Source organism: Eucalyptus grandis, chromosome 3 (assembly GCF_016545825.1).
Source record: "Eucalyptus grandis isolate ANBG69807.140 chromosome 3, ASM1654582v1, whole genome shotgun sequence".
In the NCBI taxonomy this organism is placed as follows: Eukaryota; Viridiplantae; Streptophyta; class Magnoliopsida; order Myrtales; family Myrtaceae; genus Eucalyptus; species Eucalyptus grandis.
The window spans coordinates 40,574,286-40,596,430 of record NC_052614.1 but is presented as its reverse complement, the minus strand read 5'-3'; the positions used below and the strand labels follow the sequence as shown (position 1 = coordinate 40,596,430).

The 22,145-nt window shown below is 35.6% G+C and overlaps 1 protein-coding gene, 1 non-coding gene and 1 pseudogene across 2 annotated transcripts; 1 reads left to right on the top strand and 2 right to left on the bottom strand.

Moving 5' to 3' along the window:
• Positions 1-3,494: 3,494 nt before the first annotated feature.
• On the bottom strand, positions 3,495-4,356 carry LOC120291852 (cytochrome P450 71A2-like). Its single transcript, XM_039309603.1, has 2 exons — positions 4,023-4,356; positions 3,495-3,907 (listed from the first exon to the last, which is right to left on the bottom strand). Exons 1-2 carry the CDS (start codon positions 4,354-4,356, stop codon positions 3,495-3,497), a joined length of 747 nt encoding a protein of 248 aa, XP_039165537.1.
• A 12,160-nt stretch (positions 4,357-16,516) lies between these two features.
• LOC120292346 lies at positions 16,517-16,622 on the top strand. Its single transcript, XR_005550141.1, has one exon. It is a non-coding gene; the product is annotated as a small nucleolar RNA R71 (small nucleolar RNA).
• Positions 16,623-19,790: 3,168 nt separating this feature from the next.
• On the bottom strand, positions 19,791-21,231 carry LOC104439691 (annotated as a pseudogene).
• Between the last annotated feature and the right edge of the window lie 914 nt (positions 21,232-22,145).

Here is a 22,145-nt window from a genome sequence, read left to right as displayed (position 1 = left end):
AAACATCTTGACAATTTGTCAATTTAGGCCCTATTTGTTAATGTTTTTTTTTTTTGTTTATGAACAAAAATCCTGTTTTTTTGTTCTAGGGAACAAAAAAAGAACAGAAACGCGTTTGTTTGCGTTTTTGTTCCAAATCTATTTTTTTTGTTCCTAAGAATACATTTGGAACAGAAACGAGAAACAAGAAAAACATGTTTCTTGTTTCTGAAACAATTTTTAAGAACAAATTTTCTCTCTCCTCTCTTTTTCTTCTCTTTTTTTTTCTTCTTTTCTTTTTCTTTTTTCTTTGGCCGGTCACCGGCCTCGGCCATGGCCGGCGACGCAGCCGAGGTCCGCGACCTCGCCGAAGCGTCGCCGGCCCCCCGGCGAGGCTCACCTCGCTAGTGGTTGGGCGAGCTTAGGCTCGCCGAGGCCGCCGGCCAAAAGAAGAAAAAAAGAAAAAAGAAATAAAAATATTAAAAAATTAAAAGAAACAAAAAAAGAACACAAATTTACCAAACGTGTTTCTATTCATTTTTATTCCCAGAACAAGTTTACTAAACGCCTTCTTCTGTTAAAAAATTGTTCCCCGAAGCATAAATAGTTTTTTCTATTTCTATTCCCGGAATAATTTTTGAAACAGAAACGTTATCAAACGTGCCTTTAATCACATATTTTTTTACAACTTGTCAATACAATCAATTTTAGTCAAATTTATGCAATTTTTCCTTTTCCTTTTCTTATAATTTTCTTTTCTTTTATTGAATTTCCAACCAGTGAGAGCCTACTTACAGGGTAAGTTTTGAAGTGGACAAGATTACCACGACCACCCTTAAATTGCATACTCTACTACAATCATTGATAACAATGGAAAGAGAATTTGAGACTAAGATAGACGAGTAAATTGTCACATGTAATTTTTCCTTCGCTGTAGCAACGTTGTCATAGGTCAAACACCGATCATTATTACCCTCTCGTCTAGTTTGTTTCCTTTTTTACTTTAATTTTTCAATTTTTCCTTCTTATCAACAAAATTAGTTTTTTCCAAATTTTTTCTTTTGTCCAAACAAACTTGCTTTCATTACTCTTAAACGAAACCTGGATAGCAAGTCAAATGGGCCTCCAAACATAAAGAGGTCCCATTAAGATTAAGGAGCCTTAGAAAACCAACTTAAATGGCAAAGAGTTTAAGCGTTGGGCTTTAACTATTTAGTCCACTAATCGATTCGCCTTCTAGTACAATGAACTACTTTGATGTCTCTAGGAAAAAGCCAATCCCAATAAAGCATTGCATTCTGAGGTAAGGAGGCTGACATGACCGACATCCCACGGCGTATTATCGCGATCTAAGAGTGCACGTATCAACTCATGCTGTCTAACTCCATTACATGGTCCAACTCTTCCAGTTCGTTCAGTTCGTGGACTTCACATCTTTCAACGCCTCTAGAAAGGCTAGAAGGTTCCTACTTGCAGCACGGAAGACGCCCGTACTGGTTTGGCGAACCCGTCGACGAGCTTCCCATTTCTCATCCCTGCATACCCCGGGGATGGCTCCGGTAGTCGACCCCTCGATATGCGACTAACCCAAGTTAATCTTCAGTGAACACTTGTTTGGCAGAGACCAGACCGACGGTGAGTTCGCTGCTTGTGACTTGGTCGGGTTCCTCAATTGTTTCCATCTTCTGAAATTTCGCTGAATTGCTACAATCTCATTTACTATAAGTCTATAAAACATGGATTTGGGTTCTTTCTTCCGAATTTGCTGGATGGATTTGCCCCCACAACAGAGACCATAATTTGTTGCGATCCTCCCTCTTGGCTCATCTTGAGGGAAGCCGGTTTAGCAAAATGTTGAATGGGAACGGATGGCTCCTCTATTTGAGGTGCTCACTCTCGTTTGACTCAAAAGCTGACCAACCACAACATTTGAGGCAATCAATCTATTAATGAAAATTTTCTATCTATATGGAGTAGTGACTGACACATTTGAGAATGGCTAGGAGCTAAGTGAAGTGTGGAGGGACACTTTAATTTCTGTGAACCAGAAATTCTAAAATTGGAGACTTGATCAATACCCCTTCGATACAAATTCTCCATCTTTTGAGAACGATTTTCATGCGATTGTCACCTATTTTATTATCCTATGCCACTAAACGATGTACATCAATGAGTATGCAATCAGATGAATAAACAACCACAATGAGGCAATAAAGGTAAGGTGAGTAAATTAACTAATTGCTTTCAGAAATTACTAACCTCAATTACAATGATTGCCAGCCATTTTTTGATTAAGTTATCAATCAGTTTTGCATTTCCAACTCTTATTTGAGTTAGGTTATCAACGTTTATTTGTTTTTAAGTTACTGACTTTTTTTTTAAGTTACCAAAGAGTCCTTTAATCTCTAACCCCCCCCCAAAAAAAAAAAAAAAAACAAAAAGAACTTCTCTTATCTTTTATAAAATTTCATTTACCTTTGTTTATTAATGTCTTAAAATTCAATTACTATTGTTAAAAAAATCACCAATCATTTTTTTCCCAATAGCTTTTGACACATATAAACTCTTATTGAAATTTCCCAACAAGGAAAATAAATCCATATTTGTGGGCATGGAGCAGTAGAATTTTGCTTTATACATAGAAACTTTAAGAACTATAATAAATTAGTTACCATACCGTTATTGTTAAGAGTGATCCGATCAAATCCAAAAAATTAACAGCCTCCGCATTTAATTAAGTAGAGCCTAATGTATCACCATTTAATGATGTGCTATTGGCTTTATTAGAACAAGTTTAGTCGGAATCTTTTCATAAAGACATACTCTCAAGTTTTATCCCCGTATACGAATCCCAACCAGAATTGGAGAATGTAGATCAGTTCGTAACATATAAGCGATTTCCGAAGAGTCTCTTTCATAAGCCTCTTAAGTTGGTCAGAATTCTTTGACCAACTTTGTAAGAAAAGAAAAATCTACATTTGTTTCTGAAGGCCACGTGTAATCCTTCTCATTCCTTGAATGATGCTTTACTGTTTAGGGGATGGTTTATGTCTTCTCTGCTGAGGAGGACAGCCAACCAGAAAATCATTTAATTAGTAGTAGTTTCTTTGCAGAGAAGATTTTTTTATGTCGCGGGATAATTCCCATTAAATTTATTTCATGAAGCAATTACGTTAGGTTAAATACTATGAATTTGGGTGTACATTGAGATTGAGAAACACTTGAATTTATGAGCGATAATAACTTTTTAATTTTCCAATTGATTAGTAGATTATTTATGGTTAGCTCTCCCCATAAAGTAAATATCAATATTTGAACCGAATTACGTAAATCTTTTGTCTTTTATTTTTCCACATTGATATCTCTAGTGATTTTTGCTTGCTTTGATTCAATTACAAGTTCTGTCGCCCTCACGTTAGCTTCACAACAATTTATATAAGCTAGCAATCGCTTTTATTCCAAGACAAAAACTTCAACAATTACTGAGCCAAAAGGTCCGTCGCATTCGCCTCTATTTAACTAGGGCACGAAGTGGCAACAGCAAGGAGACGAACTTTCCTGTGGATGGTAAGACCAGCGCATTCGATCATGTCCAAATCTTCCAATTTTAGACCCGTGGGAGGTGCCCAATAGAATGTGTTCACCAGATTTGCCAAGACACGTTCGTAGGTCGCCATCGCCAATGACATCCCGGCACAAGCCCTCCTCCCTGCACCGATCGGAATCCACTTGAAATGCTGTTTCCTTGAGCCCCCTGGGCTATTCAAGAATCTATTTGGCTTGAACTTGCCCGGCTCGTCCCACGTGCCAGGGTTTCTCCCAATGGTCCACGCATTCAGGATCACCGTAGTCCCTGTTGTGATGTCGTAGTCTCGGATACTGATGTCCTGGGTCGACTGCCGTGAGAAGCGGAGATTCTCTTTGACAACTGCTCGTAGTCGTAGGTAATGCATTTTCGCCAAGTCCTCATCAGTTATTATTGGCTTGCGATCGGTGATTTCGCGGATCTCGGTTTGGAGGATGTCACGAGGGTGAGTGCTTACCGAGATGAGTGCTTTGATGCTCTCGCAGCGAGAGCAAAACCATCGCTCTCATCCTGCTCAATCTCCAGCAAAACGTCCACGAAGTGGCTCCCTCTTCACCTCCGCTACCAATGCTCTTCTCCTTCATCTTCCTCAGCTCGTACACCAATTGACCGAGGAACTTGCGGAACTTCCTCACGACCAGCTCCGCCTTTGCATCTAGACCAGTCAGCTCGTCGTTCCACCCAATGCTTGGAGTGAAGTCCCCAGCGTTTAAAATGCACGGCAGCCCCATCTTCTCCACCAACAGTCCCTTGAACTTCTTGCCCTCTCGCCGTCGCTGTACTTCCTCCATAGATCCACCCATATGATGTTCATCAGCGACGCAAACTCATCGCTCGGATCCACCCAGCATTGCTGCTCAATCTTGTCCATCAACAGAGAGATCTCTTCTTCTCGGACCGTCCAAAACGAGTGGATGATCTTGTTGCGCAGCTGCCGGAGCACGCAGTTACTGCTCATTTGCCTCCAGTACTCGCCAGGCGGCGCCAGCGACACGTCCTTACGATGGCCTAGAATCCTCTCGGACAGGGTTGACCAAGGTCGAAGAAATTACACGAATTGGTGCGTATTTAGTAAGCATGAAGCTTTCGTCTTGTCAAATAAAAAGTACGAGGGTTTTGACAACATAAGTCTTTAAATTACCCTAAAAAAAAAAACATATTGTGAGTCATGGATTCTTTAAAAAATGGACTCCACTACAATTTTCAATTATTTGATATTTATATTTGTGATATTCAAAACGAATTATTATTCTTACAATAAATTAAGGATATCGCATAAGCATTTCTCAAAATACAATATTTTGAAATAACACGAGTTGACATATGGTTAATGTTCATATTTGTATTCCACCTTCTCCAATCACAAATGCTAGAAAATATGATTAAGATGAACATGGCTTACCCGGTTTGGCCCATTCGTTGAAAGAAGTTTCATGTGATCTCTATCTATCAAAATATTGACTTCTAATTCCACCAAAAGGATAATCGTTGAGTCCTCCTATCTCCGGACAACACATATTAGTAAACTTATAGGAGATGTTTATAGAGTAGATATCACAAAAAATCCTAAATTAGTATACTCATGACAAATTTACTCTAAATTAGTTTTTTACCTCAAACTAATACACTTGTGACAAATTTACCCTTAATTAGTTTTCATTAAATTTTATTATCAAATTGTTGAATTGGATGACACGTAACAATTGGCTAATGCTTTCTTACCAAAAAAAAAAAAAAAAAAAAAAAAACAAAACAATTGGCTAATGCATTAGTTTGGAGTTTTACCCTCCATTTTTTATACAAATTTATGATTTTTCGTGGTATTAATTTAATTTAGCGAAAACTAACAGAGAGTAAATTTGTCACAAATATGCTCATATGGAATTTTTTTGTCGTCAAAAGATTAATTTGAGATAAATTTATTACCGGTGTACTAGTTTGAGGTTTTTATGAGCAAAAATTAATTTGGAGTAAATTTGTTACAAATATATTAATTTTGGGTTTTTTTGTGGTCAACAAATTAATTTGGGCTAAATTTGTCACCAGTGTACTAGTTTAAGATTTTTGTGATATTGACTATGTTTATAATCAGTTTCTTTTTCTTCCTTCTATCTCCCATCTATTTTATTTTGTTATTCACTAGAGCAATAATGATCCGGAAGTCAATCCGAGGCAATTGTTTAGATCTAAAATGATGTAGCCATGAGATGCGTGAAGGAATTTTTAATCTTTTACAATGTTGCACAAATGAGCGATCAAACAATAAAATAGAAGAAATAAAGAAATAAATCATAACTAGACTTACGTAGTTCGGTCGTAATAACCTACATCCATAGAGAGAGCGATAATGAATTCCATTACAAATCAAGCGATACAATAGAGATAACAATCACATTTGAGTCACTTAAACATTCTCGGTGTTTCCCAAACCTTAATTATATTCAATAACTCACTCAGTATTTATCCCCATAATTTCTCATGAAATAATCTCTTAATCTCACGCAAAATTTTAAACAGAAATTCTTACCATAAAAATTTAATTGGCTTGAAAACTTGTCTCTTGAACGTAATTTCACGGACAATAGCAACGACCTCACCCCCAAGCAAGATCTATTCTTTGTCCGCCATGGCACACCTCGATGGTCCTACAAGCTGAATATTTATGCATATAGTCATGTTGACCAAATTAGAGAAGGAAACCAAGTCCACTTTCCTATTTTCTTGTTATTTTGAACGAACTTTATATGGAAATTGATTCCATAATCTACATATCCTGGACTTTTGTTGGACTTATCAAATCCGCAACTTAAGGTACAGAAATTCACTTTGGACTCCAATGCCGAATAGGAAATTTAGATTTCCATTGTGGACGTTCATAAAAATTCAGCATTCAGATTTTTTTTTTTTTATATTTGTATTGGATTGAATTTCATTCACGGCTCAAACTCGAGATATATTTTAACATACAACCCTATTTGGGCTTTGAATTGATGCAAAAATCAGTTTATGCAACCTAGTGTATAACAATCTTGTTATACAAAAATACACGTGGCTTCACACCAAACTTCTACATCTTCTCATACAAACGGTTAAGCCTCAATCCCCTGTTGGCATCCGTATGCATCCCTAGTCAAAATCTCAAACTGCTTCTGACTAGGCGGCTTCCCCTGCGAGTCCATCAGCTCGGGCAGCTGGTCAGCAGCTCCGAACTTGTTCCTATTCAACCAACAAGCAAGGGCATTATAGGCAGCATGGTCATGCCTATAACCCTTTTGTCTACCTGCCCAAGCAAAGAACTTGGAGGCTACCGTATTTTCAACAGTGAACAACTCCGCAACGAGGCCAGGCATCACGTAACAGAGGTTGCCGAGGCCGGCCTGCGACGACCAGCGTGCCCCATTTGCTGCGGTTCCAGCGGAAAGCATCAACAATAAACCGGGTGATTAGAGAGAGGCAACAAGCAGCGTTGAGGGACGAGGGAGGCTCGGTCAACAAAGGCGGAGATTGGAGGGGGTTGTGGTGGTCTGGGTCCCATTTGTGGAGGCGGAAGGGAGCTGGGGGATTTATGGGTTTGGAGGTCTATGGGGGGGACAGAAGAGGCCGCCGTCAACAATAGGGTATTTTTGGGAGGGCTTGCGGTGGCCTTAGAAGTCGGGTTTGTAGGTCTTCGGTGGGGAGGGTGGTTGGTGGCATTTGGAGTCCTTTCCGGGTGTCGCCACCGTCGAATGGTGGAGAGTGGGGGAGAGATGCACCATGAGCGCAAATAGAAATAGGCATAATGTTCGTAAAATTCTAAGTGAACTGTTGAACAAGTAATATAATGATAAGAAAGAGTATCGTCCCACGGAGATCGTAATTAATAAACTAATTAAATACTAAAATAGATTAATTCTAAAATTTATCCAACAGATCAAAATATAATTGAGAATAAATTAAAAACAAAATTTGGAAACTAAATACAGTAAATCAATCAAATATATATGTTAGAGCATCCGATTTCGCCATAACCATTAGATATGAATTTCAGATTGTTGTGGATACAATAACGATATCAAACATGTAATAGTGGAATTTCTTAATCTATTTACTATTATATCTCTAGGTATAGCAAACCTACTCAGCTTATTAATCTACTATATCTCTACGTGAATTAAAATAAACATTAATGCATTAAAAACTATGAATATTCCACCACCGACCGTGGTGGCTCCACTGGGTAGGCTCTAGACCTCCAAATGGGAGGTCCAGAGTTCGAAGCCCCTGCAACGCAAGTTGCAGGGAGGCTGGCGGATCATTAGGCGATTTAAGCGTGGCGCCCTGGTGGTGAGTCTTGGGCTAGCGTTACCTGGGGGTTTACGTGGCAGCTATCGGCCAAAGCGATTCCTCCAGCATAAAATTAAAAAAAAAAAAAAAAAAACTATGAGTATTCCAAGCTTATAATGAGTCTTTTTTATCACCTTATCACCGAAAGCTACACAAATAACGCAGTATATCTCTATCCACGTTTAATTCATGGTTATATATTATAATGAGCAATTGCATATTATCACTTCTCAGTCTCAAACATGCACATCAAATTATTCAAGTAGTGGCCAATCACTCAAAAGCATTATGCACAATGATATATAACTCACATGAATGAAATCAATTGTAAAACATAAAACTCATGAAATTCACATCATCATGGTTAGGCTATATCATAGCCCTAACAAAAGAAAATTAGAATATAGTAGTAGAAGAAATATAAATATAAATTAAACCCAGCATCTTGAATTAAAGAACAAGAATTCTGTCACCACTTTTGTCTTCTTTTCAAAATACTTGAAAAACTCTAAGAATAATGAAAAACGATCTAACAAAAACCTAACTTCTCTTTGGCTCTCAATGTTCTCATATTCATAGGATATATTCAAGTTATCTATCTCCAAATACTTGCAGATAACATTAAAGAACAAAATCAAGGATTCCCTGATTTTTTATTTGAATTCCTGATTTTTGCACTGCCTTTTGATTTGAATTCATGATTTTTGCCATTCTTTTCCTTATCTTCTCCATATCTCATTATTCTGTATAAACAAGAAAAATTCAAATAATCAGAAGGAAATTCAAATATTTTCTCATAGATATTGTATTAATTGTGGCCTAAAATAGATAAAATAACTCTATTTTTATAGAGTTATCAAACCCCCAAATTTAACATTTTGCTAGTCTTCGAGCGAAATTAAAACATAACACATACTCAAGCTAACAACCTCCTCCATGACATCTTTCCATAATTGCTCAAATTCACAATTCAAAGAAAAACACAAATTTCATTCAAACATTGAAATTGATTTATAAGTTAAGACCAATTTTAACTATGTGATCCAAGTGTGTGTGTGTGTGTGTGTGTGTGTGTGTGTGTGTGTGTGTGTGTGTGTGAGTCATCATCTTTTTCGAATTATATGCGATTTAGATAAATTCACATTAACATGCAACCTCTAAAAAATTCTCAATAATTATGACCAAATCTCATAGGTTTTCTTTTCATTCCTCTCTCCACTAATGTAAGTTAATTATCTAACCAAAAATCAATAGGATTTTTCTTAGTATGTAATGTAAAGCTAGGTTAAATGTGAGATAATGGTAAGTTTAAGTTCAAATCACCCATTAACACGTTGATTTCTAGGATCTAATTAGAACTAATATCACTATCCAATTTCACTCCTTCAAGATAATTTTTTTGCCACCATATATCATCAGTCTTTTTTTTTTCTTCTTCTTTTAATTGCTTTCTCTTTTTTTTTTTAAAAAATTGCTTTATGGTGAAGTTTCTCCCAAATTCCTCCTAATATAACATGAAAATTTGCAACCCATTGAGTATCCAAAAGGCTCACTCAATTGAAAGTTGGATAGGAAACCATAAAAGCAATTTTTTTTTTTTGATAATACACTCCAAACAACCGTAGCAATCACTTTTTTTTTTCATACTCCATCATTCATCTCAAATTTCTATTAAGCTCAAATAATTTTTTATCCCAAAATAAAATCAACGTGTTCATAGGGCATTGGACGATGATATAATTTGATAACGGCTAGGCTAAACATATATGGATGCTAATGAAAAATTGGGTAATAATTAAGGCTCAATTGAGTGACTAGGGATAAATAAATAGGGTTAGCTTGAAAGGCTCAATCGATCCAAAAATTGCTTAAATCATTTTCTCAGTTAGATTTAGCTTAGGATTTCACCTCAAGAAAAAATCAAACAAATTCTAAGATTTGGGTGAAATTTAAGAAAAACATATACTTCACATTAATATTCTCTAGATTTACGCACAATTAAAAAATTAAGGACTTTTAGTGCTCAGTAAGTGGATCAAGATTAACTCACACATCAATTGCAAGTTTAAATAAAGTTTAAATTTTCCTAAGAATCACAAAAATTCACAATCAGGAATGTAATCATGATAAAAATATTATCCAAATTTCCCCCTCTCCAAAACTTGAATAAAGCAGTGTCTTCAATGCAAAAAATAGAAATAGGAAAAAGAAAACTCTCCTGGTTGTAGGATAAGTTCATAGATGACCTTGATGATTAAACTCTTGAAATGTGCTCCCTAAAAAATTAACCTAGATAAAACATAGAAAAGTTAATCTTTTTTCTTTTTCTTTTTTGAAAAACATAAAATTAAAAATAAATGAAAAAAAAAAACATAATTAAAATGTTTGAGTTGCCTCCTAAGAAACGCTTGTTTTATAGTTTTCAGCTAAACTATCTCGATGTCGCTATTCTGGATGATGAAGTTCAATGGTAGTATTCTGCTTGTTGTAACCACATTTTAAGGCTTTAAACGTTGACCGTTCACCTTGAATGTGCCATCAGTGTTATGCACAACTTCAACTGTTCTGCATGGGAATACCTATGTAACTGTAACAGGACCAGACCATCGAGATCGCAACTTTCCTGGAAAAAGTTTAAGACGAGTTATAAAGTAAGACTTTTTGATCAATTTTGAACTCTCTTTTGAATATTTGCTTGTCATGCCATCTTTTTGTACGCTCTTTGTACAACTTAGAATTTTCATAGGTCTCATTGCAAAATTTCTCCAGTCCATTCAGTTGTAATAATCTTTCTTCACCTACAGACTGCATGTCAAAATTCAAAAATTTCAATGCCCAATATGTTTTATGCTCTAATTCCACTGGTAAGTGACAAGCCTTCCCAAACAATAACTTAAATGGAGACATCCCAATTGAAGTTTTGAATGCTGTTCTCTAGGCCCAAAGTGCATCACCAAGTTTTATTGACCAATCTTTCCTAGAGGCATTCACTGTTTTTTCTAAAATCCTCTTGATTTCCTTATTTGAAACATCTACTTAAACCACTAGTCTGAGAATGATAAGGGGTTGCAACCTTATATGTGACTCCATATTTATTCAAAAGTGCTTCAAATTGTTTGTTGTAAAAATGTGTCCCTCTATCATTTATGATTATCTTAAGAGTGTCGAATCGGGTAAAAATATTTTTTTTCAAGAATTTGACCACAACCTTAGCATTATTTGTTGGCAATGCTATAGCTTCTACCCACTTAAACACATACTCCACAGCCACTAAAATATATAAATTTCCATAAGAATGTGTAAAGGGTCCCATGAAATCAATACCCCAAAACATCAAATAATTCACACACAATAATGTTGTTTAAAGGCATCTCATTTTTTTCTTGAAATATTTTCAGTTCTTTAACACCTATCACATGAAGTTACATAGGAGTATGCATCTTTAAAAAGTGTGGGCTAATCAAATCCAGATTGTAAAATCTTAGCTATAGTTTTGGTGGCACCAATATAGCCACATGTTTCTCTATCATGACAATGATGTAGAATGTTTGTATTTTCTTCATTTGGAACAAATCTCCTTATGACCTGGTCTGCACATACTTTAAACAAGAAAGGTTCTTCCCAAAAATAATTTTTAATATTATAAAAGAATTTTTTTCTTCTGTTGATATGATAATTCAGAAGGAAGAACATTACTTACTAAATAATTTACAAAGTCTGCGTACCAAGGAATTTTTGTCGACTTAATGGAAAAAAATTTCTCTTTAGGGAACTCTTCCAAAATTGGTCTTACCACTTCATTTGAATTTGGAATTCTTGATAAGTGATATGCAATTAAATTTTCAATGCGCTTCTTATCTTTGATTTCCAAATCAAATTCTTGCAGCAATATAATCCACCTGATCAACCGGTATTTTAATTCTTTCTTTTCAAGAAGATACTTAAGAGCGAGTGGTCGAATAAACTATAACTTTTGAGTCAAGTAAATAAGAATGAAATTTATCAAAAGCAAAAACTACCGTTAAAAATTCATTTTCTGTTGTTGAATAATTCAATTGTGCACTTGACAAGATTCGACCGGCATAATATATGGTTCGAAAAATTTTATTCTTCATTTGTCCTAAAATAGCTCCAACTGCAGAATCGCTAGCATCACACATCAGTTCAAAAGGTAAATCCCAATTTGGTGTTGACATTAACTTCTCATTTAAAGCGTTAAAAGTCTGCATGCATTCAACATAAAAATTAAAATGATCATTTTTTTTCCAAAAGATTAGAAAGAGGTTTAACAATTTTTGAAAAATCTTTATAAATCGCATGTAAAATCTCACATGCCCCAAAAATCCTTTGACAAGTTTCACAGATGTTGGCAGAGGCAATTTCGCAATGACCTCCACTTTGGCTCAATTGACTTCTATTCCGTTTCGAGAAATTTTATGCCTGAGCACTATTCCTTCCTGCACCATAAAGTGACACTTCTCCCAATTCAAAACAAGGTTAGTCTCCTCACATCTTTGTAAGACCAAAGCTAAATTATTTAAACAAGAATCAAATGATAAGCCAAAAACGAAAAAATCATCCATGAAAATCTCAATAAATTTTTAAACCATTTAGAAAAAATAGCCATCATACATCTCTGAAAAGTAGCCGGTGCATTACAAAGACCAAAGGGCATTCTTCTAAAAGCAAAAGTACCATAGGAACAAGTGAAAGTAGTTTTTTATTGATCTTCTGGTGCAATAGGATCTGATTAAACCTTGAATATCCATCAAGAAAGCAATAAAATTCATGTCCTGCAAGTCTTTCTAACATCTAATCAATAAATGGAAAGGGAAAGTAATCTTTTCTAGTGGCATCATTCAATTTTCTGTAATCCATACACACACGCCACCCAGTAATTGTTCTAGTTTGAATCAATTTATTATTGTCGTTTTTCTGAACAGTCATACCGCCTTTCTTTGACACAACTTGTACAAGATTTACCTAGGAACTATCGAGATGGGATAGATGATATCTGCATCAAGCAGCTTAATTACCTTAGCTTTCACTACTTCTTGCATCTTTGGGTTTAAACGCCTCTGAGGTTGGATAGTCGGTTTATATTGTTCATCCATCAAAATTTTGTGTACGCAAATTGAATGACTAATTCCCTTGACATTAGCTATTTTCCATCCAATTGCACCCTTATGCTCTCTTAATACTCTGAGCAGTTTCTCCTCCATCTAATCTGTCAAAGAATAATATATAATTACAGGAAAAGAAGAAACTCCATCTAAATAAACATATTTCAAATGAGAATGTAAGGGTTTGAGTTCAAGAATTGGAGGCTCTTCAATTGATGGTTTAGGCTTTGTTATGTGTTGTCCCAACTCTTCAAATTTAATTGCCTTTTTCCTTGAATATGATGGAATTGCCTCCATGAAATTTGTATACTCATTTATCTCATCATTCTTAATATCTTTGTCCCTATCGAATCAAACATGCTTCAAGTGGATCTTTAATAATATTTCCCTGAAAAACCTTATTCACCAACTTGTCAATTGTTTCAACTCTAAAACAAGAACTATCATTAGATGGATATTTCATTGCTTTTAAAAACATTAAATGAAACAAAATCATCTTAAACTCTAAGAATCAATTTCCCTTGTTGTACATTAATAAGAGCTCTTCCTGTTGCTAGAAAATGTCGACCTAAAATAAGTGGTACCTCAAAATCTTCCTCAATGTCAAGAATTATGAAATCTGCAGGAAAGATATTCTTACCGTTACCAAAAAAAAAAAAAAATCTGCAGGAAAAATAAATTTGTCAACTTTTACCAAAACATCTTCAACAATACCTCTCGGATAATTAATTGATCGATCAGCCGGTTGAAGTGATACTGTGGTTGCTTTTACCTCACCCAATCCTAATTTCTTGAAAACTGAATAAGGCATCAGATTAATACTTACATCTAAATCACATAATACTTTTTTCAAAGTCAGAATCCCCAATAGTACAAGGAATAGTAAAACTCATTGGATCTTTTAATTTTGGAGGTAATTTGTTTTGTAGGATGGCTAAACACTCCTCATTTAACTTCACAGTTTCATAATCATCCAATTTTCTTTTGTTTGCCAAAAGCTCCTTTAAAAATTCTGCATAACTAGGCATTTGCGCTAAAGCATATACAAAAGGAATGTTAATGTGCAATTTTTTAAATACATCAAGAAATTTAGAAAAATGCTTATCTATTTTGTGTTGTTGGAGTTGCTAAGGGAATGGAATTGGCGACACATATGGCTTGGGATTATTTGTAAAAGTTTACTCTTGCTTATCTCCTTTTATTGTTATTTATCGCATCTTCCTTGTCTTTGAAAATCTCCTCTTCTCCCACTTGTTTACCACTTCTCAGGGTTATAGCATTTATGTTTTCAATTGGATTTTTCTTTGTGTTGCTCGGTAAAGAACCTTTTTGTCTTCCCGACATCATACTTGCTAATTGACCCACTTGCATCTCTAGATTTCTGATTGAAGCCTCTTGGTTTTAAAATCTCACATCTATGCTTTTGATGAAGTCATGAGTCGTATTAGCAAGTTTGGTGACTATATCTTCCAAATTTGACTTTGTCTCTTCGATTGTTTGAACCCCGGTGGTCTCATCACATTCTTATTATTCCATGAAAAAATTGGATGATTGTGTCATCCCGAATTGTACGTGTTGGAGTAGGGATTATTCGGTGACCTGTTAAAATTCCCAATAAAGTTAGAATTTTTACTAGATTGTTTAAAAGTATTACTTACCCGACGGGATAAGAACACTTTAAGTGCCAAAAGTTGGCACAAAGGGACACTTAAGTGCAAAAGTTACGAAAGCGTACACTTGAAAGTGTCACATTCGATGAAAAACGGATCACTTAAGTGCCACTCCGCCAAAGTCCGGCCAAAAGGCTGACGTGGCATTTTTCCGACGAATTTCCGTGAAGGAAAAAACGACGCCGTTTTGCATGCGACATGGAAAATAATGCAAAAACGGCGTCGCTTTGGGTTGACATGGCAAAAAAATAATATAACAATTAAATAAATTAAATTTAAAATTCAATTTAGTTAAAATATTAAAAAAATAATTTTAATACTTAAAATATAAAAAAATTAAAATTACATTTAGTTAAAATATTAAAAAAAAATTTTAAAATTACATTTAGTTAAAATATTTTTAAAAATAATTTTAAAATAAAATTTAGTTAACATATTAAAAATAATAATTTTAAAAACTAAAAATTAAAAAAATAATTTTAAAATTAGATTTAGTTAAAAAATTATAAAAAATAATTTTAAAATAAAATTTAGTTAACATAGTTAAAATTAATAATTTAAAAATTTAAAATTAAAATAAATTTAAAAAATTTAAAATTTAATTTAGTTAAAAATTTTAAAAAATAATTTTAAAATTAAATTTAGTTAAAATATTAAAAAATAATAATTTCAAAAATAAAAAATTTAAAAAATTTAAAAAATTAGATTTAGTTAAAAATTTCAAAAAATATTAAAATTAGATTTAGCTAAAAAATTAAAAATTTTAATTTTTAAAATTAATTTATTAAAATATTAAAAAATAATAACTTTAAAAAATAAAAAAAAATTAAAACAAATTAAAATAAAAAAAATTTAAAATTAGATTTAGTTAAAATATTAAAAAATAATAATTTTAAAAATAAATTTAATTAAAATATTAAAAAATAATAATTTTAAAATTAAAAAAATTAAAAGAAGGGGGGTGGCTGAGGCTACCCTCGCCTATCGCCCCCCCTTTTTATTAATTTATAAACTTTTGATAATTTTTTTATTTTTTTTAAATTTATAATTATTTTTTTATTTTTTTTAAATTTAAAATTATTTTTTAATATTTTAACTAATTTTAATTTTAATTTTTTTTTTATTTTTTAACTAAATCTAATTTTAAAATTATTATTTTTTTAATATTTTAACTATTAAAGTTATTATTTTTTAATATTTTAACTAAATCTATTTTTAAATTTAATTTATTTAATTTTTATATTTTTTTTTTATCACATGAGCAAAAAACGACGTCGTTTTTGTATTATTTGGCCATGTCGCATGCAAAACGGCATCGTTTTGGGTTGGTCCGCCGGAAAAGTGCCACGTCGGCATTTTGGCCGGATTTTGGCGGATTGGCATTCAAGTGATCCATTTTGCTCCGATTTTGGCACTTAAGTGTACCTTTCGTAACGTTTGGCACTTAAGTGTCCATTTGTGCCAACTTTTGGCACTCTAGGGGTCCTTGTCCCCTTACCTGACACTCTGTGCTAACATATCATCAATCACAAAAATCACATGTCAAATTCTGAATTTTCATAGTTGAAACACTCATATTATATAGTTTTTTGTTGAGTGCTTCAAATTGTGCAGCAATTGCACCAAAAGCATCCACTTCGTGAACTTCGCTAGCTTTTCGCATTGGTAGTCTCTCAGTAGGCCACTGATAACTATTGGACGCAATCTCCTCTAATATATTATAAGCTTCTTCTAGTGTTTTATTATTTAGAGTTCCTCCTACAGCTACATCAATCATAGAACGGAGATTTGTATTAGAGCCATTATAAAAAGTTTGTACCTGCATCCATACGGGTAGTCCGTGATGTGGGCATCTCCTAAGAAATTCTTTGAATCTTTCCCATGTTTCATATAATGATTCATTATCCATTTGCATAAAATTAGTAATATCGTTACGCATCTTCGCAGACTTTGCAGGTGGAAAGAACTTACCAAGAAATTTCTGAACCATATCATTTCATGTAGTAATTGATCCTGCAGGAAGAGAAGAAAGCCAACTCTTAGCTTGGTCTCTAAGAGAGAACTCTAAGAGAGAATGGAAATAATATCAATATAATAGCATCATATGTAACTCAATTATATTTAATGGTATCGCATATTTCAAGAAAAGTATCGATGTGAGCATTTGGATCATCGCTTAGTAGCCCACTGAATTGCACTGATTGTTGAAGCATCTGAATGAGTGATGGCTTGATCTCAAAGTTGTTTGCTTGAATTGCAGGTCTTTTGATACTTGATGTGGTGCATTGAACTGTTGGCACAGCATAATCTTTTAAGAGTCTACATGAATCTTCATTATCATCGTCTGCCATCTTCTTAGCGTGATTTCTTTATTCTCTCAGTCGCCTTTTGAATGTACGCTCGATTTCTAGATCAAGCTTAGCAAGTTTCCCTTGTTGGCTACGTGTCATAAACCGATGTACACCCTGAAAAATAAAACAAAACGAAAGCTAAATTAAACTTAGAATTATCCGGTATCAATATTAATTGGTATTAAACAAACGATCCCCGGCAACGGCGCCAAAAACTTGTTCGTAAAATTCTAAACGCAAGTGAACGTGTCGAACAAGTAATATAATGATGAGAAAGAGTATCGTCCCACAGAAATCGATGATTAATAAACTAATTAAATACTAAAATAGATGAAATTTATCTAACAGATCAAAATATAATTAAGAATAAATTAAAAACAAAATTTGGAGACAAAATGCAGTAAATCAATAAGATAAATATGTTAGAGCATCCGATTTTATCATAACCACTATATATGAATTTCAGATTGTTGTGGATATAATAACGATATCAAACATATGATAGCGGAATTTCCTAATCTATTTACTATCCTATCTCTAGGTATAGCAAACCTACTCAACTTGTTAATCCACTATATCTCTATGTGAATTAAAATAAACATTAATGCATTAAAAACTATTAATATTCTCGGCTTATAATGAGTCTTTCGGATTACCTTATCACTGAAAGTTACACAAATAACGCGGTATATCTCTATCCACGTTTAATTCATGGTTATATATTATAATGAGTAATTGCATATTATCACTTCTCAGTCTCAAACATACACATCAGATCATTCAAGTGGTGATCAGTCACTCAAAAGCATTATGCACAATGATATATAACTCACATAAATGAAATCAATTGTAATACATAAAAATCATGAATTTCACATCATCATGGTTAGGCTACATCATAGCCCTAACAAAATAAAATTAGAACATAGTAGGAAGAAATAAAAATATAAATCAAACCCAGCATCTTGAATCAAAGAACAAGAATTTTGTTACCATTTTTGTCTTCTATTCAAAATACTTGAAAAACTTTAAAAAGAATGAAAAACGATCTAACAAAAACCTAACTTCTCTCTCTGGCTCTCAATGTTCTCCTATTCATAGGATATATCAAAGATATCTATCTCCCAATGTCTGCAAATAACATTAGGGAACAAAATCAAGGATTCCTTAATTTTTTATTTAAATTCCTGATTTTTGCACCGCTTTTTTATTTGAATTCCTGATTTTTGACATTATTTTCCTTATCTTCTCCATATCTCATTATTCGGAATAAATAAGGAAAATTCAAATAATCATAAGGAAATCCAAATATTTTCTCATAGATATTGCATTAATTGTTGCCTAAAATAGATAAAATAACTCTATTTTTATAAAGTTATCACATAATTACATAAATAATCTTTGAAGTTCCGCACAATGTGACGTTGTATTTAAATTTTTAATTTGTGTAATATAATTATACTAATAATCATTGAACTTTAATTTAATGTACAAAATTATCTCTAAAATCACTCATTCGAAGTTTATGTATTGAATGACCCCGCTAAGTTGGTTGTGCCTCCTCTTTCTTCTATCTTATAAAAAATTACTATTACCATGATATTCAACAATTGAACTATCAATATTGTGTCAAATACCAAGTTTCGCACTGTCTTAATTTCAGCTTTTAGAGTATTTGAAAAACTCAAATATGATTTCGGCTTTTAGAGCATGTGGCCAACAAATGTAAAATTACTCCAATTTAACAATTGTTGGTGGCATTTCGAGGGACACGTTTGTGTTCCTAGAATTGCATATTTTTACTCTTAAAACTTTAGTTTATTTTTTACATTCATAACTTCTATTCAATTTTCGAATGCCTCGAGTGCAAGGGAGAGGTCTGACCAAAACAAAAGTACAAGGGAGAACAGCTGGTGAAGAAAACAACAAAGGAAGGAAAAGGAAAAGGAAAAGGGTTTTCTGGAGTTTTGAGATTTTTAGAGAGAGAGAGAGAGAGAGAGAGCTATTTGGGGACCCGATCGGTAATTGGGTTTGGGGTTGAGGTTGAGTGATGTACCGTCTTCCGAACATATTTCCAAAGACAATTTTTTGGAAAAGATGGAAAGTGGAGACGTGGGTCGAGAAATGGTATGAAATCTAACGCTAAATGTTGTCCTATTTTCTACATTACTGAGGGCGACTTTCCCTAGGTACGCGTACTGATCCGGTCGATCGATCCTGTTTTAGTCCTCCAGCAAGTTCTGTTGGATGATCTAGAAGGAGAGCACCCCGTTCTGTCCACGTGCTTCCCTTCTGTACACGTACTTATCATTTCTTATTTGTTATTTATTTGTTTGTTTATTTGATTATATGTAAAGGTTTTTTGTTCTTTTACGACTAATTTCTATTTCTACAAAAGAATAACTGTCCGCTTGGCTTGGTGTAGAATGAAATCTCCATCATCTTTCCAAAGAAAGTAGGGGCAATTTGATCTTCAAAGAAATGAAAATTAACTAAGAAATAGCATTCCCTTAATTAAGATAAAAGAGAAGAATTCTTTTCTTAATAAGATAATTGACCTATAATCACATAAATCACATTGCGACATCTCCAAAAACTGCACCTCACACGGGACAACACAAGATGTAGGACACACCAACCATCCCCCCACACCAACAAAAAAAAAATAATAATAATAATCCAAAAGGACAAAACCAAGTCGAAGAACGAGCTTTATTTCTATTTTTATAGTAAGACACGATTGCGGAGCGTTTAATATTTAGCTCATGCAGATGTGCATGTCCATGCGGCTGCTCTCAAGCAATGCCGGGTTGAGCTTCTCAAAGTGGTTGGTGGTGTATACGAATATCCTCTCGCTCCCGCAGCCTGACCACAGGCCGTCGGGGAAGTTGAGCAGCTCCCAGAAGTTGATGGTGTTGTTGTTCCTGTCCTCACCACCGCACGCGGCGTCAAGCACGCCGGGGTCGTAGTAGCTCTGAGGCGTGGCGGCATGGGGCATCTTGGACCGGTTCGAGAGATTGACCAAGCAGTCGACGTCCTTGATTACGATGATGGACTTGGAGCTGGTCTTTACGAGGAGGTTTAGGAGGTCGGACTTGGAGTGTACCTGGGTCAGCTCGAGGATGTAGATGTCATAGCTCTGGAAATTGGCCATCACGGCGATCATGCTCGATTTCCCCGTCCCGGGCGGGCTGTAGAGCAGGTAGCGCCGCTTCCAGGCCCCACCCGTCTGCTGGTAGAGGGCTTGCTCGGAGGCGAAGTTGCCAAGGTTCTCCATGATGTTCCTCTTCCTGTCTGGGTCCATGGGCAACGTGTCGAAGGTGCTTAGGTGCTCGAACTGCACCGAATCCCAAGGTTGGCCCTGGGAATCGAGCGACCTGCCGCGAGAATTAGTATAAAGGAGGCGTTGTTGGCTCTTGCGGCGGATGTCGTTGGCCTTACCCGTGATGTAGTCCAGGTAAGAGTCGACGATGAGGTTCTTGTCACGCTTCCGGATCCAGAGCGTGAAGCTGCGCTTCTTATCAGGGAAGGCCACCCCGAGAAGGTCTGGGACTGGCCCTGCGTCACTGCGTGCTCCCACTGGACAGCGACGCCGTTGAAGACGTCATTGATGCAATCGTTGTTGGAGAGGCCGAAGGTGGTGGCGCTGGAGTTGATGGCGCAGGTGAGGGAGAGTCGGCTGCCAGAGGCGGAGGCGAAGAGGCTGAGGTAGAGCTGGACGGCGTTGTAGAGCTCATTGGTGTCGACGCCGTCCATTTCGGTGATGTCGTAGCAGCAGTTGAGGGCCCGGTTCAGAAACTCGAGGGAGGTGAAACGGAGCTCCGGCGGGAACACCAACTGGAGGAGGGCCTGGCAGAAGGCCACGACCCCCAGGAGGGAGGCCAGGGGAGTCCAGAACTCCATTTCCGTCTCTCTGTCTGATCTGTGAGTCAAAGTTTGTGGAGAGAGAGTGAAAAGGAAACTGAAAAAGAACAAATTGTAGAGCTCGTTGGTGTTGACGCCATCAATCTCTGGCATGTCGAAGTAGCGGTAGGAGGAGTAGAAGTTGAGGGCCCGGCTCAGGAACTCGAGGGAGATGAATCGGAGCTCCGGCAGAGCTTACGCAAGATCCTCAGGACGAAGGCCACGATGCTCAGGAGGGAGGCAATGATGCTGAGGAGGGAGGACACGGAGGCCAGAGATGTACAAGACGACTCCATTTCTGCCTTATTATAAAGCTAGAAGATCACCTAGGGGGGTGAATTGGTGATAAATTCTCTTTCTCAACACCTTCCAGCGCGAATGTCAAGGTTGAGATTTTTCTGGAGATCTATGGGTGTGGAAGGAGGGGACGATGAAGAAGGGCGTGGTGAGGGAGAAATGGGGATTTGGGTTGTTTGGTAAGTGAGTTTTCTTCTGACGAAGGAAGGTGGAGTATTCATAGAAGAAAAGGGGCTTGCGGAGCCGTTGGATTACTGGAGAAACAGCGGAGCTTAGGAGAAGAGGAGGAATGGTGGTGGTGAATGAGAGAGAAGACGGTATATAAATAAAGCGGAGAAGGTGGGTGGGAAGGCAATCCTTTTCCTTTGTTGCAAACTGTCCCTTTTTAACTCACACTTCTCTCCGTCATTAAAACTGAATGCATTTAGAGAAAGATTCTCTTCTCTATTTAACTTTACAAATATATATATATTTTATAAAAATAAAAATTATAATTATTTTTTTATTTTACTCCTTGAGCTCGCCGGGAGGAGTGTGAGTTAAAAAGGGACAGTTTGCAACGAAGGAGAAGGATTGCCTTCCACCCATCTTCTCCGCTTTATTTTACGGTATAAAATAAAGTGGATAAGATGGGTGGGAAGGCAATAAGAGAAGATGGGTGGGAAGGCAATCCTTTTCCTTCGTTGCAAACTGTCCCTTTTAACTCACACTCCTCCCCGTCATTAAAATTGTCTCGCTCCCGTGGCCGTGCTCTCCGACTTCTTCCTCGGCTGGACCACCTAATGTATGAAAATTATAAGAATTCTCGACTTTTATTATCTCATTTTATATGAGCTATTAGATTATTTAAACTGTTAGATCATGTGGGGGCTAAGCTGATCTAACCGCTCATGTGGAGTGGACTAATGTAGGT